Source organism: Dasypus novemcinctus, chromosome 3 (assembly GCF_030445035.2).
Source record: "Dasypus novemcinctus isolate mDasNov1 chromosome 3, mDasNov1.1.hap2, whole genome shotgun sequence".
In the NCBI taxonomy this organism is placed as follows: Eukaryota; Metazoa; Chordata; class Mammalia; order Cingulata; family Dasypodidae; genus Dasypus; species Dasypus novemcinctus.
In genome coordinates, this window is record NC_080675.1 from 139,447,847 (window position 1) to 139,472,427 (window position 24,581).

Here is a 24,581-nt window from a genome sequence, read left to right on the forward strand (position 1 = left end):
ACTAGGGTCGAGGCTCTCAGTTCCAGAAGCTGTCGAGTCCCCTGGTCCCATCTTTATATTCTCTCTTGTGTCTTTCTTTCTGTCCTTTTATTTCTTCAGTTCTGCATTGCCTTCCCCTCTTGCAAACCTATTGCTGAGCTGGTCTCAGCTACTGGCGTCCGAACAGGGACTTGAGGGGAAGAAGGATCACTCTGAGCAAAACTAAAGGTGTTGTCATGGTGCAGAGCCCTGAGTGGTCTAGAAGGCCTTCCAAGTCCTCGGTGGGTAAGGACACTCTCAGGCATTTTAGCAGGGTTATGATGGGAAACGGAGACAGTTCACCCGTATGCCTGTCTCCTAAAACAGCTCCTCAAGGCAAGAGCAGCCGAGGCCAGTGAGTCTCGTATTTTAGAACTCTTACAGATTAAAGAAAAATATTGCTCATAGTTCCCAGCAATAGGAAGTTTAGAATTAGGAGATTAAGAAAGAGTAGGAAAAAGAGTTTAACAATTACGTGTACAAGGTGTTTTGCTCCCTCTTACTATTTGGCCCACTTGGACTATTATTAAATCTGTTTTGATACTAAATCTAAAGTTGTTTTGCCTTCAGATCCTTCATTAATTGACTTTAGAAAGTCACTTTCCCCTCTACCAACACCTCCTCCTCCCATACCCGGAGACGATTGGCCAAAGTTGTCAGCTTTACAACAGGGCATCTTGCAGGCTAGAACGGAGGGAAATCATGTTGAGTCATTTGTGCAAGGAGAGGTTAAGTCACAAATACAATGTCCTGTGCAGGCAAAAGTGCTAAATAAGGCCCTTGTTAGTGAAATCATGCTTGTAAGAAAATTATCTGTTAAAGTGTTGACTAAGATAAGAAAAATATCCTGGCAGCAACTGTGCAAACTCATTGCTGCCTACATGATAATGTGGCTGTGGGCTGGTGGGGCTAATAGAATTAAGCTGCTGGAAGAGGAGGAAAATATGGCAACATTGGTGTTCTATTTTGTTTCCATACTGATTCCAATTGGGCCTATTTAGCCAAATTAATAAAATTAGTACAAAATTTGTATCAAGTTGTTAAAAGGAATTTTCAGTTTTTAATCAGTAGCTTACTCCTGAACTTCAAGTCTCAGTGTAGTCTTCAAGAGTAGTAATCCAAAAAATGTGTGTTAACTGTCTGTGTAAACTGCTAAATAAGAGCTTAACTGCATTTATGCTGCTCAAGTTATTCTAACTGGTTGCCGATTACTAATATAAGTGTTTCCAAGAAGAAGCATGTTCAGGCAACATGGATTCTAGGAGAAATCTTAAAAGCAGTAAAATCTAAGATGTGAAATGATGGAGAACTTAAAAACAGCTATACCAGAAAAGTAAGAATTATGAGTCAAATTGTAAACTTTATGTTTCTGTTGGTGTGTTGTAATTGTTTTGTGTTTGTCTATTTGTTCAATGTCAGTGTATATTTTGATATACTCTGGATGGCAATATAAATCAATAAATAAAAATTTCTAAAAGAGCTCTATTCAAATGGTCAAAAATTAAATAAGCACTTATATTAATACATATAAGTTTAAATGTTAATAAGGTCTCTACAATGATAAAAATTGTAAGTTTTGATTAACAAAATTATTATAAGTCTCTTCATAAAGAATAGTTCTTACCTAAATTGAAATGAATAGTTTATTCTCCTTCACAGGATAAAATGAAGGATGTAAAACTTAAATGAATATTAAAGAAGGTAAAAAGTTTGTGGGAGTGCTGACTGAAATTTAATAAGTTCGTTCAAAAAAGTGTGTTTTGTCCTAAAATAAAATCAGAATGAACATATGCAGGATGGGACTTGCATGCATGTGGCAAGTCGTGGAAGGTATTGTGGTGACTTTAAGTAAGGGAATGTGTTCTGTGAAGGTGAAATTTGTCTTAAAATAATACAATTAAAATTTATATGGTTATAAATAATTATAAGGAGTTTATGGAAGCATTGTTTGAATTAAAGTGTTTACATGGCTAATTCCAAGAAGTCATTATTAAACAGAAACTGAATTGATAATAACAAAAAGTAATTTTATAACAGAAAAAGTTGTTGGCAGCCAGCCTCCCCTGCCAACTTGTTTCTAAAGACTGTTTCTAGTATTGCATGCTACTAGGTATTTAAAATAAAGTTATTTTTGCATATAACCAAACCAAATCATTATTTTAAAAAGTTTGTTTAGTGTTAATGGTAATTGTATGTTGTATGAAGTTTGCTTGGAGACCGTTTCCAAAATCATTTTGGTAACTTATATATGTAGGATGTATAGACTGTGTTTTTATTACTAAAGAAACAGAAAATAATTTTGTCCTAAGATAAAATGATTGGTTATTAAGAAAGAGTAAAATGTGGGACAAAACCTGAATTAATACTGAAAGTGCAGAAGGTTCGTGGAAAAGGAATTTTTATGGTTTATGTCGAGTAAGAATGATGGGTCTATCTATAAAGTTTTAAAAGCTTTAGTATCAAATAGTATATTGATGCAAAGTTAAAATTTTGTTTCTTCTCAAAGTTTCTCAAGTTATTAGTCTGTTTTAGTAAAAGTTTATAAAGAGTTTTTCTCCTGAATAATCAGTATACAAAGAAAGTCTGTTTTATCAAAATAGCTTCTTGTACTTTAACCTTATCGTGTCCTTGGTTTTTTTAAGAAGCGAGTCTCATCACTTTTAAAGGAACATAATGTTCAAACTTTCTCAAAGTCAGATCCTGAAAAGTATCTTTTTATTTCAAACTATTGCAAAAAATTTGTTCTTTTACCTTGAAAAAATTAAAGTAATAAAATAGTTAAGTTCCTTTAATATGTCATAAGTTGAATGAAAAGTGTTATAAAATTAAAAGGATTATTTAACCCTCTATTAAGTAAAGTTATATGAGTAAAAAGTTCATATGAATACTTTAAAGAGTATATAAAATTCCTGGATATTTACCAATGTTTCAGCATAATATTAGATAAAAATACAATGTTGTTAATCATGGTCATAATTATTTAATAGTATGTGTCACAGAAACAACCTCGCACCATAAATTAAAGTAAAACCATTGTAGTATGCAGCAGTCCCAAATATTGCTAGTTTGTTGCAAGAAATTAATATCCAATTGTGTCACTATCACTTGTTTTAAAACTTGCTAAGACTTTCTTTAGTATTTCCTTAGGCAAGTCAAGCCAGCCTGCATTCTCCTACCTGTAGAAAAGTCAGCAATGGACTTTTGCAGTGCCTCCCCAAGGCTGTGTGCATAGCCCAACCATCTGTCCTGGCCCGGTGGCAAAGAATCTGGCTGTGTAGAAGAAATCTGTGGCTGAAACCCTACTGATGACATTACATTATCCAGTAATCCTTTTTCAGAATTAAAAGAAATATCAGAGACAATACTATTTTATCTTAAGAGCCTAAAATGGGCAAACAATCGGGATAGGCTGCAGGGTCCCTGCTGCTCTATCAAATTCTTAAATGCTATTAGGTTGGGCAAGACAAAACTATACCCTCTGCTGTAATTGATAAAGTACAATGTTTTCTCACGTTAATGTAGTTTGTAATATTGTTGGAGCACTAAAAATCTTTCATCCCTCGCTTAGCTCAAATATTAAAACCATTGCATGTGTTAATTGGGAAAGGTCCTTCAAGGGAGTAGGAGAACCTCCAGCAGGCTGCTTTAAAAAATAAAAAAGGAGGGAGAAGGTAGACATCGACTTAGCCTATGAACTGGATGTGGCCAGCACCAATGTTGGCTTTGGGTGGGGTTTGTGGCAAAGGCAGCATTCCTAAACAAATACCCCTTGGGTTTTAGGCACAAATCTGGGAAGGGGTCAAAAGTACAATATAAAAAAAAAGCAATTGTGTGCAGCATAGGAAGCCCTGCTGAAAGTAAAAGGCTTAACCCAGTAGTGTCTGGTCACTCTGAAGACTGCCTTCCCTATCTAGGGGTGGATGGCAAATACTAAACACAAGACAGAAATGACAGACTGTTGAGACTCCCCCTCTGGGGGAGAGATCTGTGGAAGAACATCTGGGACGCCTGCCAGCAGTGACAGGTAACTCTCTGTCATGTCCCTGCCCAGTCCTCTAACATCTCTCTTAGAGGACTGTTGAGACAGATGCCTTCGTGAAGATCCAGAGCCATACCATGGAGCCCTGAGAAGAAGCAGATTGGCTCCACCGGAAGGGCGATCGTCATGAGCACCAGACCCTGTGGTGCCTAGCCCAGCACTTCCGGCCGTCTGTTACTTGCCAACAGCTCATGGACTTCACCCATGAGTGTCCATCGTGCTCACTCCAATGACTGTGACATCGGTCCCCTCCTGCTCTGGGGAGGGATGAGGTGTGCTTTCACTGCTGCGGACACTGCATCGGGACTCATAATAAGACAGCTACTATTTTCTGACTAGAAAATGAATCCTCACAACAATGGACTAAGTTTAAATTCAACACTGAGTTGAGGACCCAGGTCCAATAAAGATGCTAACAGCGAGACCAATGAAGGCATTGAAATTATGAGTCAAAATTCCAGGTGCCCCACAGCCCAAAATGGGGGAGTAACAATAATTTGTCGCTGCTTATGCCTCAAACTATACAAAATGGGGGAAACTGAGGTCATTTTTGATTGAGTACTGGCCTATATAGCCTTGCTGATTGGGAATCTTAAGCCCATGAAAAATGAAAATCTATTCATTAAATGTCTGCTAGTTGGAAGTCTTATTGTTTGTTGTTGTATAATCTACTGCAGTTATAGTTTATGTGTAAAATGCAGTTTTGAGCTTGGTAGAAGAATTACAAACTGTAAATATGTGCTTATGCCTACAATGTGATTAGAATATATCTAGTTTTTGTGTGACCCCTTAGGTATACAATAGCAGTGATATTCCTTAGAAATCAGTGAAACATCATTTGCGTGGTCATAAAAACAATTTAAGCTGAGATATTTCTCAGTTACAAACCCAAATAACAAATAAGTATTCAACATCTTTATTTGCAGTTGCTTTCTGCCTCACAAACTATGACATGAACTGCGGATGGATTAAGATCCCTGAACCCTATGATATGGATTAAGAGTTGGGGAGGAGGTCTTCTAGGAGGCGTATTAATTACCTGTTCCTGTCTGTTTTGTATATATTCAGTCCTCAAATGCATGGTACAAACCCTCCAGGGTATGAGGCAGCAAGAAATTGCCAAATCTGCCTTCACTTCTTTGCAAAAACAAAGAAGGGGGAGATGTGGGAAAACAGCTCGAATTTGAATGTGGGAACCTGGCTTGAAGTTGAGACGTTTCCATAATGCAGATAAGAAGCGTGGGCTTAGGAACACCGGCCTTGACTGGACGGAACGCTGTCTGGTCAGCACGAAAACTGTTTGCATGTGGAGACGTTTGCCCTTTGTTGTGGCCTGCTCCCTAGCATTGCAGGGGCGACAGCTTTAATAACAAGCAGCCTTGAAAATAAACATAGATAACTACTGCTTTGTAATTTCTAATAAATACGATGTGGAAACTAGGGTCGAGGCTCTCAGTTCCAGGAGCTGTTGAGTCCCCTGGTCCCATCTTTATTTTCTCTCTTGTGTCTTTCTTTCTGTCCTTTTATTTCTTCAGTTCTGTGTCGCCTTCCCTTCGTGCAAACCTATTGCTGAGCTGGTCTCGCAAGGGAGGAAGGTATCTGTCCCCCTCTCAGTCTGCGGCAGTGAGCCAGGGGTTTATCCAGCCTTAATGTCGGAGGGGAGGTGGGAACCCAGTGGGCCTTTGGTGAGTCACTTTTGTTGTTTCAGGTTCTTAATTCCTCTGTCCCTCATGCTCCTGGGAGTTGTGCAGCACTGTCCTAGTTTGCTGATCCCCAAAGTAGATCCCTCGGCTAGCTTTTGGTCCTTTCTCTGTTGTTTTTTTGTGAGAGAGTGGAGCCCCACCTGCCTCCTCCAATCCTATCATCCCAGAACTTTTGCTGATATTTTTTTAATGTTCCATTTTTCATTCCTTCTTGTTCCATCTCTAACCCTCAATTTAGCAGACTTTAACTGTTCAAAGTGAATGGAACTCTTTATTTTACACACAGTTAAGGATCTATTGACTCTAAATCTCCTTATTAGCTTCATTGAATCCTTCCCCTTGATGGTATTTTATTTCAGATGAGCCTCAAAATTCATGAAAAGAATGATATTGTGTATTTTCAATCATCCAGTTTTTGGAAGTGAGGGATTAGATGCCTCAAAATACTTTCCCACAGGAAGTATGGACTGTGGTTAACAACAATACTGTAATATTCTTCAACAATGCCAAAGATGTTTTGTGTTGATAATGGTGGTTATGGAAAAAGTGTGCTAAATGTATGCTATGGACGATGGTTAGTGGTAATAATCTGATGATATTATCTCATAATCTGTAAGAAATGTTCCACCACAGTGTGATTTGTTGATGAAGAGGGTTGACTGGGAATTCTACACATGTGCATGATTGTTTTGTGAGTTCACAGCCTCTGTAATAAAAATATATTTAAAAAAATAATAGGGTGGGTTAGGGGGAAAATACACGAAATGCAAGATATAGGCTATATTTAGTAGTAATATTTTGACAATATTCTTGCATAGTTTTAACAAATGTTTTACAAGAAGGCATAGGTAGGATTCCTGTATGATGCTATGCATGTTTATTTTTAAGTTCACTACTTTTACTATATACTTATTGTTTATGTATGCTCATATATGAATGATACGCATCAATAAAATTAAAAAAAAAACACAAAAACTTCCCCACATTGGCATATCCCATCAGAATCCTACATGTAGGCAGCGGACTTGGCCCAGTGGTTAGGACGTCCGTCTACCATATGGGAGGTCCGTGGTTCAAACCCCGGGCCTCCCTGACCCGTGTGGAGCTGGCCCATGTGCAGTGCTGATGCGCGCAAGGAGTGCCGTGCCACGCAGGGGTGTCCTCCCCATAGGGGAGCCCCACGCGCAAGGAGTGCACCCCGTAAGGAGAGCCGCCCAGTGCAAAAGAAAGTGCAGCCTGCCCAAGAATGGACACACGGAGAGCTGACACAAGATGACACAACAAAAAGAAACACAGATTCCCATACCACTGACAACAACAGAAGCGGACAAAGAAGACGCAGCAAACAGACACAGAGAACAGACAACCAGGGTGGGGAAGAAAGGGAGAGAAATAAATAAAAATAAATAAATCTTAAAAAAAAAAAAAGAATCCTACATGTATTAAACATCCTATATGTTGCCACCATGGGGGCAAGATCTTGTAGAAAATCTTAAATGGAAAATTTAATACAATTAAATACTTACTCATGTGAATTAAGGGTAATGCCTCCAATAAATGAGTTCATTTTAAAGTTAAGCGTAACAGAATAAAAATTTCCCTTAAAAATATGTAACTAAAATTTACTTTTTTCTAACTACAATATATTTGCAAATAATCAGACTGTATTTGTAAATAGAGCCCTTGGGAGAGTCTCTGCTGCTTCTGTTGACTAAGATGGCACATTACTTGGCCTCCTCTACAGCACTATCTAGAACGGTGATCGTGTCTTATACATACCTGGGATCTTTACTTTCCAGGATATGGAGGTGATCTGCATAAAGTCAACAAGTACTGGTCCTCCTTCCTACCAAAAGATAATTGGAAAAACCAAATGTGTACCCAAGACCAGTCAGGAGGTTCAGATGTAAAGATGAATTTACTGTAATGAGTTATAACCCCTCCCATTGAAAGGAATAAGGATTGCACTTCATAGATGCAGTGATGCTTCAAAGTCTTCCCAGGAAATGACTTATGGAGTCACAGCCTTCAGGTAGTAAAGGCTGCCACTTCTGGGAAGGTCAGAAACATTGATAAACTTAGGGATCTGAGAGATTTAGGAGATAACAACCAACTCTGTTGAAGTGAATTAGGTAGTTCTTGGTTCCTGGCCTCAGAGCAAATTCACTAATAAAGTCAATAAAAATCATTTCTGGGAGTGGATATGGCTCAAGCCGTTGAGTGCCCGCTTCCCACATGGGAGGTCCTGGGTTTGGTTCCTGGTGCCTCCTAAAGAAGACAAACAACGAGCAGACATCAATCAAAAACAACAAGCAAGGCAACAAACAAACAATGAGCAAGACAATGAGCAAACAATGAGCAGCCAGACAAGAGAGCCATCTCGGGATGGAGGTTGGGGGTGGCAGGGAAGCATTTCTGGCCCTATGGGAAGAATGAAAACTCAACTGTAGGGCTTTACAAAAATTGTGTAGTTATACCTGCCTCTTGTCTTACCTCTGAATTAAAACATGATACATAGAATAGCATATACATAATTCAGGTTCATAAACTGCATGACATAGTTACCATTGAACATACAACTTTTATTTGGAAATTCTTCCCAAATGTAGGAAGCAGGTTGAAAAGAATAATATTAATGTGGCTGCAAATACTGCTGGTTATAGTGACTGCATATGTTTTGAATGCTTACTTCCCTCTATATGTTTAAAAATGCAGAAAAGTCACCAATTAAGCAACAAATTCAATCAATGCAAAGAGATGTTACTTTTCTTGACTAAGACAGATCTTTTTAAATTATCTGGGCCAAAAGGAGGACTTTAAAGGAAAAATTGTCCCAACCTGGTCTAGGACAGAACTTTTATGGCATGATTTAATTAATAATTTTCTTCTGGAAAAAAATTAGTTTCCTGATTAAAACTTTTTTTAATTTTTCTGATAAAATGTAAGGGAATTATACTGGAATTAACTAGCCACCTACCCAGCTGACATCAATCAAGAATCTAGTGACTTTTACCCAAAAATTCTTCTTCTTTTAAATCTACTCTAACAATGATCATCTAACCATTCTCATTTCCTACAAAATATCCCTACCAAAAGTGAACTTCTGAACTGGGCTACTAGAGGCCTTTCCCCTGGCAGCAAGATTATAATAAAACTGACCAAATGGTCATAATAAAATTGTCTGAAATCTTCCTCCCCTCCCCTCCCCTCCCATTGCCTCCCCTTTTTGTTCCTGGGGCTGGGGAATGAACCTGGGACCTCACATGTGGGAAGCTCAACCACTGAGCCACATCGGCTTTCCTGAGTTGGTTTTTTCATTTGTTTTGCTTGCCTTTTTTTTTTTTTAATTTCTATCCCCTTCCCCTCCCCTCCCTCTCCCTTGTCCTCCCCCCAGGTCTCTGCTCTCTGTGTCCATTCGCCGTGTGTCTTCTGTGTCCACTTGTACTCTTGTCAGCAGCGCCAGGAATCTGTGTCTCTTTTCGTTGCATCATTTTGCTGTGTCAGCTCTCCTTGTGTGCAGAGCCATTCCTGGGCAGGCTGCGCTTTTCTTTCACTGGGAGGCTCTCCTTGCAGGGCGCACTCCTTGCGCGTGGGGCTCCCCTACGCAGGGGACACACTTGCGTGGCATGGCACTCCTTGTGTGCATCAGCACTGTGCGTGGGCCAGCTCATCACACAGGTCAGGAGGCCGTGGGTTTGAACCTTAGACCTCCTATGTGGTAGGCGGATGCCCTATCTGTTGAGCCAAATCCTCTTCCCCCATTTGTTTTTGTTTGCTTGTTTCTTCAGCAGGCACTGGGAACCTAACTGGGACCTCCCATGTGGGAGGTGGGTGCTCAACTACTTGAGCCGCATCCTCTCCCCTGAATGTTTTCTTAACATTGGGGCCAACTGGATGCCTTGTGGCCTTCCTAAAAGAATGCTTACTGCTAGTGAAAGATGGGAGCAAAAAACACAACTTAACGCATATTGCTTACTTACCAAGTTTTTCGGAATTCCTCATGTACATTGTTGGGCAATTACCTTCTTAACAAGGCTATTCAGAGTACTTTGTATGAGAATGATTGAACTTCAAGTATATCATATCATTAAAATGAAAGAGAAAGACTTTGATTTTATATTACTCCTGAACTCTAGTTTAGTCACTGAAGAAATTCTTTGGTTATATTGTAACCAGGAGAAAGAGGTCAAAGACCTAGAAAGAGTTAAGGGTTATAAATAAAGGTCAATGACAGAAAATCTCAAATGCTGTTGATAAGATGAAAGGGATGAAGGGGGTGGCTACAGAATGTTGTGGGGGTTTTTTTGGAGCAAGTACATATTTTGTTTCATTGTTTCACTAGGATTTCTCCCCAAATTTTCCACACTTTGCAAATGTTCCTGAACTGCTTCCAGCAAAATATGTGTCTGCTGAGGTGGCATTTGATCATTGAAATCATTTTACTTAAGAAGTATAAAGATGGCTTCCCTTTGGACATTGTCCTTCTCAACCACCCTCTTGCAGATGAAGTCATAGGGTCATGATTAAAAACCAATAACACCAAAAGGAAAGCTAAAAAAATGTAACGTGGCATAGTAAAACCTCATGTGAAATATGAATGCAGGTAATATTGCATATATTAGACTTCTTTGAAACTGAACAAATGTTATATATGTTAATGTTACAAGATGTTAGTATCAGGCAACAACAATAACAACATTATGCTACGTGAAGGAAACCATACAAAGTATTACATATTGTAAGATTCCATTTATACAATATGTAAAAATGAATCAATTATAAAGATGGAATTAGATTAGTGGTCATGTAGGGCTGGGGAAAGATAGAGGGATTGCAAGGTGACTGCTAAGGGGTGTGGAGTTTTTGTTTTGGGAGTAATGAAATTGCTCTAAAATTTTTTTGCAGTGATGAACGCACTGTGATTATATTAAAAGCCATTGACTGTACACTTTGGACTGATTGTATGGAATGTGAATATATCTCAGTACAACCGCTTTAAAAATAATGATAATTTTTTTTGCTTTATTGCCAATCTCTTCCAAAAATTTGCTCACTAATTCCACCATCTGTCCCCGTTTCGTGTGGGTTGAATATAAAATTGACCCCTGAAAGAAATATCTGTTTCTCTTGGTACTGTAATTTAACTACTGAATTCTAACTTAAGATTTACGTACTTTTCTGTGTTTTTTTGCTTCAATAAAAAGTTCACATAAATTGAAAGTGAAGAGTGATACAGAAGTTGTGCACTATTTCTTCTTGCATCTCTTTGACCAAAACTCAGTCAAAGAACCACTCCAAATTCAAAGAGATCTGGGAGAGGTAGCCTCTAGCTGGGTGAGATGCATAATGAGAGTCACAGCAAAGCAGGGAACGGGGTGGTTCAAATGATTAGGCGCCTTCCTTCCACATGGGAGGTCCCGATGAACAGACACAGCAAGTGCCAACAACAAGGGGGTGGGGAGAAATTTAAAAAAAAAAAAAATCTTAAAAAAAAAGTCACCTCAGGAACCACATTCCTTCCTGGCCGTGCAATGGGCCACCCATGGTACCGCATCCCATGGCCATAAGAATCCATCTAAAGACTGAGCACGTGACCAGGTGAGGAACATTAGAGTCCTTTCCCGGGAATTTTCAAACTGGAGCTGGGAAAGGGGACTGACTCCTCCTCTTCCATCTGTAGGGACATGACGCCTGGATATCCTCTGGGGGAATGTCAGCCTGAGGGAATGAGCCTGATACCCAAAGAGAAGCAGGGAAAGAGCTAGAGAGAGAAAGAGCCGAGGAGCTTCCAGCCGGTGTGGGCGCAGACACCCCTGGGTCAGCCCCACCTCTGCCCTTCCTCGTTATGAGCCAGTAAATACCTTTTATGCCTAAGAGAGTTAGAGCTGAGCTCCTCTCTCTTCAGATCCATCAGCCGCCCTTCTCTGCAAACCACGCCTGGGTCTGACCCCGTCTCACCATCTCCACTGCCACGATGCTGGTCCAAACCGCCAGCATCTCTTGCCTGGATGACCTTGACCGACTCCCGGCAGGGTCCTGGCTCTGCTCTCGCTCCCCAGCAGTCCAAGAGATCTGAGACAAATGTGAGGCCGATCCTGACTCTTCCCTGCCTATAACCCCCCAGGGACTTCTCAACATTTTGAGTAAAGTCCAAACTCCTCACCCTGACTTACCTGCGCCATCTGGCTCCCGCCTCCCCTCCGACTTTGTTCTACACCACTTCCCCTCATCACACCGCGGCAGCGCACTGGCTTTTTGCTCATTTGGGCTTTAGGCTCACTACCTCCTCAGGGTCTTTGTGCCTGCTGTTCTCTCTGCCACCCAGATCTTCCTAGGACTGATTCCTCATCATTCGGGCTTTTTTTAAATTGTGATAAATGTACATATATGTTCTCTTTTAACCATTTTAAGTGTACAATTCAGTGGCATTAGTCACATTCACAAGTTGTGTTGCCATCACTACCATCCATTGCCAAAGCTTTTTCATCACCCTAAACAGAACTGCTGCACCCAGTAAGATAATAATTCCCCATTCCTCCCTTCCCCAACCCCTGGTACTCTCTTGTCTGTTTTCTGTCTCCAGGAATTTGCTTATTTCAGATATGTCATGTAAGCGGAATCATACAACATTTGTCCTTTAGTGTCTGCCTTATTTCACCTAGCAAATGTTTTTGAGGTTCATCTAGGTTATAGCAGGTATCAGTACTTTGTTTATTTTTATGGTTTACGGGATTTGGTTTTACAGTGTTCAGGTCTTTTTATACTAATATTCCATTGTGTGTATGCACCACATTTTGTTCATCTGTGCATGTTGACGGGCATATACCTAGGAGTGGAATTGCTGGGTCATAAGGTAATTGCGTTTAACTTTTTGAGCAACTGCCAAATTGTTTTCCACAGAGGCTGCACCATATTATATTCCTACCTGATCATTCACGTTTTCGGCTTGTGTTAAGTCCTCAGAGAGTCCTTTCTTGACAATCTCAAATAGTGGCCCCCACCCCATCTCTCTCTTGCATTGTTTAGATTTTTTTGCTGAAATTACCTTATTTACTTACTCGCTTACTTTTTTATTGCCTGTCTTTCTGCCCTAGAGTGTGAACCTCAGGAGCACTAGGTCCTGGCCTGTCTTCCTCACCACTGCATCCACACAGTAGGTGCTCGGTCAATATTTATTGGATGAATGGGTGAAAGAATGAGTTACAAGATGATGAGGAGCTGGAGGTCCCCGCAGGCCCGGCGGTGCTCTCTCTGGCCCCCTTTCCTCTCTACCACGCTGTCGTCCACTCTGTTATCCACTGCCTAACTCTTAGAGGAACTTGGAACTGTCACTTGACCTCACTCAGCCTCGGTTTCCTCATTTGTGAAATGGGCACCCCACTCCTTGATAAGCCAACACCGAGGATGGAAAAGCCCAGAGCCGCGGGGATGGGGAGGGTAGCCCCTCACGCCTGCTGCCCTACCAAGCCATTCCCACCCCGCTCTCCTCAGCCTGGCCTGCCTCCTTCTCTCTGAGTCACTGGGCCCACAGAGCCACCCTCCCAAGGCTGCCCCACCCCCAGTCCATCTCCAAAGGTCTCATTTTACAGCTCCTTGCAAGGAATTTGCGTGAGCCATAACCTTCACTGTGCACAGGTTGTAAAAGGCCAGGCTTGGCTCCCGGCTGCGTGGTTAAATATTGATAATACCGGGGAACAGAAGGCTGGAGTGGGCATACCACATCCCCCCCCTCCCAGCATTGGAACCCACAGGCTGTGGTCTCCCCAACCCCTTTCTCTGGGCTGGCAAGAGGGTCTGGAATTTTCTCTTCACTAGAAGCCAAGTACCCTGAGAATCAGGTTCCTGGTGTTTCTGGATTGTGGAAGCCGGGTGGAGCCTGCTTGCCAGGTGAGGACACTCGCACAAGAGGTCAGTCCACCTGGAGCGGAGGAAGGCTCCAGGTCTGGGCGTGTGCTAAGAGCACAGCCTCCCGATGGGCCCCGCTGCCATTCGGCTCTGCGGGCTCGGCCCCCCAGATGACAGGCGCACCCGCCTGGGATAGCTCCAGAGCAAAGAGCATCCCGAGCTCGGGTGAGGAGGAGGAGGGCACGGAAAGCAGTGCTGCTCCCAACAGCAGATCAAGGTGCGCCCCCAGGAACCCAGGATCCAGGTTAGCCTCCTCAGCCTCCCAAGGGGATGGGATTCCAGGGTCTTTGGCAGGAACCCCAGCAAATGGTTGAACCCTGTTTAAAATGCAGGGGTTTCTCAGAGGAACCTAAGGAGAGGACAAGCAAGGAAAAATGATATGATTTCCTGATGGGTGGGACCTGGGAGCTGCAAAGGGACCTGAATGGAAAAACGAATGGAATCCAAATAAAGTATGAAGTTTAGTTAGTAATATTTTAAAATGCGGGGACCGTAATAAGATGTTCCTTCTAGAAGAAAACTGGGTAAGTGCTCTGATGGAAATGTGCCCTTCGTTTCTGTGGCCTCTGTAATAACAGTCGGGGAGGGCTCACTCTCGGTTCTGGTCCTAGATCTGTCGTTTTGTTTTGTTTTGTTTTTTGGTTGTTGTTGGTGGCATATGTTTATTTTAACAATATTATATACATATATTTAAAACTACCCACTGTGGACATAGGTCCACATGCATCTTTGTACACTTGTCTGATTAGTTCCATAAATTAAACATCCAAATTGGAATTGTTCTCAAAAGGCAAATGTGTACAATTTTTTAAAAATGTAATTACATCTATTGTTTTCAAGAAGGTAGTGAGTGCTCACAAGAATTTTATTCAATACAGAAGCGTTCCAAGTGACCCTTCCATGTGTCCATTCCTCAAAGAGAGTTTTTCACCCTCTGTGTATTTGGGACAGGGGTAGGGGTGGAGGAATTGGGGAGGGGGGAGGTTGCGGGCAGGTGAAGTATATGCAGTAGTGACCCGGGACAGATATTACTTAATCCAGGCACTCCTGCATCTGAGATTGAACACAACAGTGCTTTGGAGAGTCAATTGGAGCTGGAACCTAAGATCACACTTATTTGCCAGGACTTATTACAAAAAAATTAATATATGTAATAGAGCCCTTGAATTAGTAAGTAGAGAGTAGGCCTCTGTGTCCTTGAAAAGCTAGAAGGCTCTGTCTTGCTCCCTGACTTCCATCTCCATCTTGACACATGGGCTGTCCCTCATGTGTGACAAGCTATTACATTCATGCCAACATAGTTCCCCTGAGAATCTGTAGCTATTTTTTCAGTTTTTCTGAGCATTTAGTGTTGGAGCGAACTTCGATTTGAACCTCAGCTTTTTGACAGGTCCTCAGTTTCTGTTTGGCCCTCCGCCATCCCGCTGACTCTGAACGGGCTCTGGCCGCGCATCCCAGGCTGTTTCCGCGGTGGTGGCCCCTGGCCCGCAGCAACCGGCCGCCGGCAGCTGTGGGCCGAAGCCTCCCTGGCTCTCTCTTGGCTCTTTTTTTGGTGAATGCCTCAGTAAAGGTTTTAGGGGCCTGTTCAAACCCTTTTCCTGTTTTGTTTATTCACTTTTACCTCCATTCCTGCTCCCGTTTCCCTCTTCCTTCCCAACCTGTTATCCCGAAGTGTTTAATGTATGTCCTTTTTCTGTATGTATTCTTGTAAAATGTGTGTCGCTGCTTTGTGTGAAGACAGTTTGAATTCCCAGAAATGATATGCTAATGGCTGCTTATGATCCTTGGAGACAATTTCTTTGGGATATATACTCAGAATCAGAACTGCAGTGTCATGGGTGTGTGTACTTTTCATTTGACTAATTCATTCTCCAGAAGGGCTACCCCAGACTGCACTCCCTCTAGCGCGTAAGGCTCAGTTGAGCCTCACCAGCGGGCGGCATTGTCCAGCTCTCAAACGGACCTTATCTGAAGATGTAAAGGTGTATCCATTTTTGTTTTAATTTTCATTCTTCTGCTTACCAAGGAGCTGGAGCATCTCTTCATATGTGGCTAGCTCTTTGGTTTGCTCATTTTGTAAACTTCTTGTTTATATCCTTTGCCCGCTTATCTATTGGGATTCCTGTCTTTTTCTTGTTGATTTGCAAGAATTCTTTGTATTAATATATTCTAGATATGAGTCCCTTTGTCACTTTAAGCATTACAATTATATCCCAATTGGAAATTTGTTACTTTATTCATGGTATTCTACATTGAAGAGTTATCCTTCTTCTTTTTAACGTAATCGAATTCAGCAGGTTTTTTGGTTGTTGTTGTTATGAAATGATTTGCACTTTTATGGTTCCATTTAAAAAGTCCTACACCACTTCTATGAACTTCATATTTTTCCTTTTATGTTTAAATCTTTAATGCATCTTTATTTAATCCACTTTTTTAGTTTTATTAGCCTCTAAACTCTTTGTTTCTTCTTTGTTTAATCTAGGTAGTCAAGTTTATTAGCATATAATTATAATGTTCAATTGATTTTTAAAAAATTTATGGTGGCAAAATATATATATCATAAATATGCCATTTTAACTACTTTAAGTTAAAATTGATGGCACTGAAGCAATTACAGTGCCATCAATTACACACGCAATGTTGTGGAACCATTACCACTAACTATTTCCCAATCTTTATCATCACCCCAAACAGAAACAATGTACCCCTTAAGCAATACTCCCCATTTCCGCTTCCCCCTACCCCCTGGTAACCACTAATCTATTTTCCATCTCTGTGAATTTGCCCATTCTAGTCATTTCATATAAGGAGCATCATACAATATCTGTCCTTTCGTGTCTGATTTGAGTTCATTTTAGCATAATGTTTCCAAGGTTCATCTACACTGTTGGCATGTGTCTTACTCCATTCCTTTGCGGGGCTGAATAATAGCCGACTGTATGGCTATATCACATTTGCTTAGCCATTCATCTACTGATGAACATTCGGTTATTTTAAATAGTGCTGCTATGAGAACTGGTGTACAAGTACCTGTATGAGTTCCTGCTTTCAATTCTTTGGGGTATATACCTAAAAGTGGGAACAAAAGAAAAAATAGATAAAATGGACTTCATCAAAATTAAAAACTTTTGTGCATTAATTTACCCAGGTCAGCTGATGGGGAGGTGAGAATGGTCAACTACCACACTAGGGAACCGAGAGTGACTACAACTGCAAGTACGTTATCAAGAAAGTGAAAAGAGGGAAACGGACTTGGCCCAGTGGTTAGGGCGTCCCTCTACCACATGGGAGGTCCGTGGTTCAAACCCCGGGGCCTCCTTGACCCATGCGCAGCTGGCCCATGTGCAGTGCTGATGCGCAAGGAGTGCCCTGCCACGCAGGGGTGTCCCCGGCGTACGGGAGCCCCACGCACAAGGAGTGCGCCCCGTAAGGAGAGCCACCCAGCGCGAAAGAAAGTGCAGCCTGCCCAGGAATGGCGCCGCACACACTTCCCCTGCCGCTGACGACAACAGAAGCGGACAAAGAAACAAGACGCAGCAAATAGACACAGAGAATAGTATATCTCTTATAAGGATTTAATATCCAGAATATAATAAAAAAACTCCTACAATTCAACAACAAAAAGACCCATTTAAAAATGGGCCAGGATTGAAACAGACATCTTTCTGTAGAAGATATTCAAATGGCAAATAAGTGTATGAAAAGATGCTCAACACAAGCCATTAGAAAATATAAATACAATGAGATACCACTTCACGCCCACTAGCATAGCTGTTAAACAAACTGAAGGTGGGGGGGAGGGGATAAAGAGAGCAGATGTGGCTCTAGCAGCTGAGCGCTTGCCTCCAGGATATGGGAGGGCCTGGGTTCAGTCTCCAGTGCCTCTTAAAGAAAAAACAAGCAGACAATGTCCAGACAACCAGCACAAACAACAAGCAAAAACAAAGACAAAAAACAGCGAGCAAACAAACGAGGGAACCATCTTGGGGTGGGTGGGAGGACAGATATTACCAAGTGTTGATGAGGATGTGGTGATATAGGAACCCTTGTACGTTGTTGGTGAGAATGTAAAATGGTGCAGCTACAGTTTGGCTGTTCCTAAGAAAGTTAAACCTAGAACTATCATATGACCCATCAATTCCACTCCTAGGTAACCCCAAAGAATTGAAAGCAGGGACTCAGACAGATATTTGTACACCAAATGTCCACTGCAGCATTAGTCACAATAGTCAAAAGGGTGAAATAACCCAAGTGTCCCTCAACAGACGACTGGATAAACAAATTGTGGTATGTCCATATAATGGAATATTATTCAGCCATAAAAAGATGTTGTAACATGGTGAACCCTGAAAACATGTTGAATGAAATAATCCAGGCACAAATGGACAAATATTGTTTGATTTCTTTTACATACAATACTTAGAATCAGCAAATTAATAGAGGCAGAAACCAGAATAGTGGTTACACAAGGGTGGAGAACGGGAGTAACAAGGACTTATTGCTAAATGAGTATGAGTTTTGGTTGGGGATGATGAGAATAGTCTGGAAATAGATAGTGGTGAAATAGTGGTGAAAGTGACACAGTATTGTCAATGAACTTAATGTCAAAGAATTGTCCACTTAAAATAGTTAAAATAATTTTTATGTTATATCATATTTTACCACAATTAAAAATAAATTATTTTTTAAATGGGGCTTGTAACTTGTAGTATTTTTTTTCTTTCATTTTGTCTTATTCTTTTATTCTTTTTTTTTTTTTTTTTAATTTCTCTCCCCCCAACCCGGGTTGTCTGTTCTCTGTGTCTATTTGCTATGTCTTGTTTCTTTTGTCCACTTCTGTTATTGTCAGCGGCATGGAAATCTGTTTCTCTTTGCTGTGTCATCTTATTGTGTCAGCGCTCTGTGTGTGTGGTGCCATTCCTGGGCAGGCTGCACTTTCCTTCACGCTGGGCGGCTCTCCTTACAGGGCGCACTCCTTGCGCGTGGGGCTCCCCTACGCAGGGACACCCCTGTGTGGCAGGGCACTCCTTGCGTGCATCAGCACTGCGCATGGGCCAGCTCCACACGGGTCAAGGAGGCCCGGGGTTTGAACCGCGGACTTCCCATGTGGTAGATGGATGCCCTAACCACTGGGCCAAGTCCGTTTCCCTGTCTTATTCATTTTTCAAAAATTTTGTTTTTATAAGAATATTGGTCTGACATGGTTGGGAAGCAATAATAATAATAATAATAATAAAATCATAATAGATCCCTCACCACAGATTTGACAAGCATGGACTAGAATTGTGCTGTCTAATAGAAACATAATGAGGACCACAAACTAATTTAAACTTTTCTAGTAGCTACAGTAAAAAGCAAAATTAAACATGAAATTAATTTTGGCAATATATTTTATTTAACGCAATATATCCACTATATTATTTCATGTGTAGTCAGTATAAAAATTATTAACGAAATACTTTACCTTTTTTTGTACAAAGTCTTCAAAATTGGGTGTAAATTTTAACTAGCCACATTTCAGGGGCTGAGTGGCTAGATCTGCTGGACAGCGCAGAGCTGGGCCTCGGCCAGGCCGCCCCGAGCGTGTGGTGAGGGCCCAGGGCGTGAGGTGAGCCTGGGGCTGAGAGCCGAGCAGTCACTCCCGGCTGAACGGCCTCTGCCTCTGCAGGTGCCTCCCGCTGCAGACCTACGGCTCTAGGTGGGAGGAGAGCTGGGAGGGAGGCAGAGTCAAACAGGGTGGGCTCTGCAGGCACGCTCTCTGCTTTGTCCCCAGGGGTCTTCAGGGCCTGTCTGCTCTGGGACCAGAACCTGGGAGGCCAGGAGGGCAGCGGGGGCGCAAGGAGCCAAAAGGACTTCGTCGCTAGGGGCGTGCTCCAGGAGGAGCATGGACCACTGGGAGGGGTCTACCGGGGCCCCGCTTGGCCCTGATGTGCCCCAGGAGCTGCTGGAAGAAATGCTCTGGTTTTTCCGGGCAGAGGATGGTAAGTGGCATTGGATTGGTAGATGGGGATGAGGGGATGGGCCTCAAGACAAAGAGCAGATCTTGGCTGAAGGCCCCTGACTGGTCTTCCCCAAAGGCGGGGGACTGAGGCTGCACCAGAGGGGACCCAGAGGGGTCTGGCACACAGTGGGTACTCAGAAACAGGTTGTGGGGCGGAGCCCTACCTCCCCATTCACTCCTCCATCCAACCAGTCAACAAACCCGCATGGCGCTCCTATCGCCCGCTCAGCATGCTCTCCGCACTGAGGCTACAGACGTGGAAAACCACACAAACATCTCCTCCCTTGTGGGGCATGCATTCTAGCAAGGAGGCAGAAAATAAGCAAGAAATGCATATTGTGTTGGTGACAAGTAGCAAGGAGAAAAATTAAGTAGGGAAGGGGAATAGAAGTGTGGCAAGGATGGGGGTTTGAGACTTTAGGAAGTGTGGTAAAGGAAGGCCTCACCAAAAAGGCGCTCTTTGAATAAAGCAATTAGCCATGCAGATTGAGAGGGGGAGTGGGGGGACAGCGCTGTAGCCCGCCTGTGCCTCATTTTGGTGGGGGTGATCTCGATTATCCAAATTCACACTGGCCATGGTTTATATTCTCTGTCGCTGGTTAAATCTAGTTTAACAGCCATTCGTCTCTCCCTTCCTTACTTCCTTTCCTTGTCCTGGGCAAAACGAGTCCCTGACAAAACTGTGAGGATTATGAAGTTTGTCTTTTTCTGCACATTTTTCTTCTCTCCTATCTAACCACAGCACCGCCTCCCACATTCGCTTAGGGTCTCTCCAGAGCAGAGATGGCCTCTCCTCTGTCAGACCAGGGTTTCCCCAGGGCAGGGAGCTCATCTTGACCTTCATTAGGGTCTCCCACAATGCTTGCTGGGAGGCAGGGTGCAACTGGTGCCGCGGGCTGGGTCTCCGCCTCAAGTCTCTGTCCTGTGCCTCCCCAGCATCTCCTTGGAATTATTCCATCCTTGCCCTGGCTGCCGTGGTGGTCATCATAAGCATTGTCCTCCTGGGAAGGAGCATCAAGGCAAACAGGTAAGGAGCTGGTGGGGGGGTGGCCTCTGGAGGGTGGGGCCCTACTTTCCCAGAGGGCACCTGTGACACAGCCCAGGGAGGGTCACCCAGGGACCTCGGCTGTCCACCCTCTGGGACAGCAAAGTGCAGCCTCCAGGGTCTTTTCAGGGATGCTGGTGAAAAACCAGCAACTGTCCTGAATTGGCCCTCCCTGGATCTGGCCAGCCAGCAGAGCGGGGGCTGGTGTGTCTCCAAGGCTCTGCTCTCTGACCCTGGGCTCAAATCTCAGTTCGGCCACTCACTAGCAGGGCAAATCACTCAAAACCGCTGAGCCACAGTCTCTTCTTCTATAAAGTGACAGTAATGAAGAATTCCTTCTTGCAAGGATTGTGGTGCATGCCCAGTAAATGGTGGCTACTGCAGACTCAGGAAAGCTGTTAAAGCAGAAAGCCTGACCCTGCTCCAAGGTCAAATCCAGGGCTCAGATGGAGCCCTGAGATCAGCTGAGGCTCCTGGGTTATTATTATTATTTTTTAAAGATTTATTTATTTATTTATTTATTTCTCTCCCTCCCCCCCCCCACCCCGGTTGTCTGTTTTCTGTGTCTATTTGCTGCGTCTTCTTCTTTGTCTGCTTCTGTTGTCAGCGGCACGGGAATCTGTGTTTCCTTTTGTTGCATCGTCTTGTGTCAGCTCTCCGTGTGGGCGGCGCCATTCCTGGGCAGGCTGCACTTTCTTTCGTGCTGGGCAGCTCTCCTTACGGGGCGCACTCCTTGCGCGTGGGGCTCCCCTACGTGGGGGACACCCCTGCGCATCAGCACTGCGCATGGGCCAGCTGCACATGGGTCAAGGAGGCCCGGGATTTAAACCACGGACCTCCCATGTGGTAGACGGAAGCCCTAACCACTGGGCCAAGTCTGCCCCCAACTTGGGTTATTTTTTAACATCTTTCTAACAACAGTGCTCCTTAACTGTGGATGCACAATAAAATCACCTGAAGAGGAGTATTAAAAATAGACTGCTGGGCCTCCCCTTGAGGGCTCTGACACAGTGGGTCTGAGGTAGGACCTGGGCACTGGCATTTTTGTAAAGCTCCCCCGGTGATTCTAATGTGTGGCCAGGGCTAACTTTTGAGACTTCCTTGGTGGCAGGAACCACATCTGACTCAACTTGGTTCCCCCATGCACCTGGCAGAGTCCCTGGACCTAGAACTCAATAAATGCTCTGTTCACCGGCCCTCATCCATTCATTCAACAGTTTATATCCATCAGTCATCACTACCGTGAACTCTGAACAATAATGAGAATGCTTCCCTCAGATCTGTATCATGTTTCATCATTTTAAAAGCACCTTTGCACCCATTCTCTCATTTGATCCTCAAGTCACCTCTGTAAGGTGGGCCTGGCACAAGTTATTACCATTGTACCGAACAAGGAAAGTGAAGATCCATGGAAGGGTTGGCCTATATATATTTATCTTTTTATTAATTAATTATAATCTTTTTTACATACATAAATCACACAAAGTATTACATTAAAAAATATGAGTTTCCCATAAAACTCACTCCCAACACCCTCCACTCCTCTCACATCAACAACTTCTTTCATTAGTGTGGTATGTCTCTGCATCTTTTTATTTAAAAAAAAATTTTTTTTAATGTTACATTCAAGAAATATAAGAGGTGAGGTTCCCGGCCTATGTTTTATATTAAGTATGAATCTTCCTCAAAGCTCTGCCATACGACCATACGGTCAAAAGGAACCACAGTGCCCTTTGTCCACATTGACAGTTCGTCATTATGGGCTGCTATGGCTCCATTCGTCATTCATTCCATAAATATGAGCTGAACACCGACTCGGTGCCAAGCTGTGCTGCGAGTGGGAGCTACAGGAGTGGACAAGAAAGATCCAGTCCCTGGCCTTGTGGGGAGACTACTGTAGTTCAGATGGTCACATAAGGTCGCACAGGGTCACATAGGGTCACATAGGGTACTGTGGGAGTACAGAGTGGGAGCCGGGAACTTGGGGGTGAAGAGGGAGAGGAGGGTGGGCTCGGGAAGCCTTGCGGCTATAAGGACAGCATGCCCACAGGCTCGAGGTAGGAGAGGGCTCCGTGGGCTGTAGTGTGGGGGTGAGAAGCGGCAGGGTGGGAGAGGGAACCAAGAGGTGGGCGGGACCCAGAGTGTCCAGAGCCCGGAGGCCAGCCTGAAGAGCTCAGGTTCCAGCCCAGGGGCACTGGGGAGCCAGAGAAGGGCTCTGCACAGGGACAGGACAGGCTTGTGTTCTAGCAAGATCAGTCTGGATGTGGGTTACAGATTGACTTGGAGGAGTGGAGCCTTGATATGATGACCTTGCCCTCTCCCCCCGTCGGGAAGCACCCCCCGGAAGGTTGACCCAGAGACCAGATGGCTGCCCACAGACGCAGTGACACGCAGACCACCTCTGTGGCCGGAGCAGCTTCTCTGGGCAGTGAGCTCTTACCACAGCAGGACCCCTCCACATGGTCAGGAAGGCTATAGCTACCCTGAGGAAAACCACCTTGGAGGGAGGATGGGTTGGGGGAGTTACTGGAAAGATCTTGAGTGCCAGGTTAAGGAAGTGGGCAGAGGGGAGCCACGGAAAGAGCTAGAGCTGGGGAGTGATGCGTGCACAGTGGTTTTCAGAACATGACTTGTGTGAGTAGGTAGGCTGGTTTGGGGAAGTAAGCAGCTAGAGGCGAGGAGCTGAGGAATTTCCTGCAGCCGTCTGCCATAGGTGGGGGGATAAGGATGGGGGTGGGGGTGGGGGCTGGGGTGGCAAGGAGCTACGCTAAGCAGGACGGCAGTCCTGGGGTCAGAGGCAGTGTTGGTTAGTGGAAAGCACACAGGATTTGGTCAGGAGACTTAAGTACGCATCCTAGGTGAGTGCTTCTTTGACCTCTTTGAGCCATGTTTTCTCCCCTGTAAGGAGAAGGGGCTAGCAATAACAGCTCACAGGCAGGAGCAAATTTTTTCATTGTCGAGGTGGTGCATTTACATGAATAAGCTGTTCCTCAGAGCCATCCAGGCTTGTTCCTAACAGCTCCCAGAACTCCTGCAGGATTTTTTCCTTAAACTCTTTAACCCACTTGGGAGACCCAGCAGCACCCCACCCACTCAGCATCCCAGCTCAAGAATTCATTTTCAGCAATGTTTCCTCTCCTCCCAGAAATCGAAAGATGCTGCCACCAGAAAAACAAACTCCAGGAGTCCTTCATGTGGCTGAGGCTGGAACCAAAGATGACAACAACCTGAAAACCCTACAAGAGATTTTGCTCTCAGAAGACCCAAATTTGGCCCGGGTAGAAATTGAGTTAAAAGAGAGCGAGGTCTCATCAGTTCTCCTTCCAGACCCACCAGAATCTGAGAGCTCGTGAGAGCTCAGAGCAATCCCTTCAAACCAGACATGTCATCTGAGCTCAGCTGAAACCTCTCAGGTTTTGCTGTCTCTCTCAAGCAGCTTCATTTTTTTTTTTTTTTGTTAGTAATAAAAATGCATGAACTGCAATTAAATTAAAATTTGGTTTTCTTAAAAAAAAACAAAAAACCTTTTTATTAAAATACTCTTGCAAGCAGGCAACTGGAATTGCATAGTTTGTTCAAATGGTCCACACACACACGAGTGGCTTGAAGCAGAGGTGGGAAGTCTGTATCTGGCCTGGGGTTCAGGAAGCTGAGCGAGGATTCCCAGCTCGTGGTCTTGAGTGGTTCACTGCCCACAATGGGGCTGAAGGCTGGGAGAGCTGTTATTTTCAACCCAAGGTTCTGGGACAGCCGAGAGGGGAAGGGGCAGGATTCCAGGCTCAGCATCCCCTTCCCATCCCTTCCACCCACCAGAGCATCCCCTGTACCTGCTTATCTGCTGAGGGTCCATGGCCAACAAAGCTAGAAACT

At 43.7% G+C, this 24,581-nt stretch overlaps 1 protein-coding gene across 6 annotated transcripts; it reads left to right on the forward strand.

Moving 5' to 3' along the window:
- On the forward strand, nt 1-24,064 carry SLC51B (SLC51 subunit beta). Of its 6 annotated transcripts, none has more exons than XM_004455499.5 (4): nt 1-1,351; nt 19,439-19,646; nt 20,603-20,693; nt 23,857-24,064. In XM_004455499.5, the coding sequence occupies exons 2-4, from the start codon at nt 19,550-19,552 to the stop codon at nt 24,062-24,064; spliced, it is 396 nt and encodes a 131-aa protein (XP_004455556.1). In that variant the 5' UTR covers nt 1-1,351; nt 19,439-19,549. The 6 variants fall into 6 exon arrangements, with proteins under 6 accessions (XP_004455556.1, XP_004455558.1, XP_004455557.1 ...); XM_004455501.4 differs by lacking the exon at nt 1-1,351 and adding an exon at nt 12,855-12,913; XM_004455500.5 differs by lacking the exon at nt 1-1,351 and adding an exon at nt 13,432-13,647.
- Nucleotides 24,065-24,581: the final 517 nt, after the last annotated feature.

Excerpts from the sequence above, each read along its gene's own strand:
- SLC51B (XM_004455499.5), top strand. The coding sequence starts at position 19,550 with ATGGACCACTGGGAGGGGTCTACCGGGGCCCCGCTTGGCCCTGATGTG. Across the intron at positions 19,647-20,602 it reads GTTTTTCCGGGCAGAGGATG|CATCTCCTTGGAATTATTCC; the intron begins GTAAGTGGCATT and ends GTGCCTCCCCAG. Across the intron at positions 20,694-23,856 it reads AGGAGCATCAAGGCAAACAG|AAATCGAAAGATGCTGCCAC; the intron begins GTAAGGAGCTGG and ends CTCTCCTCCCAG.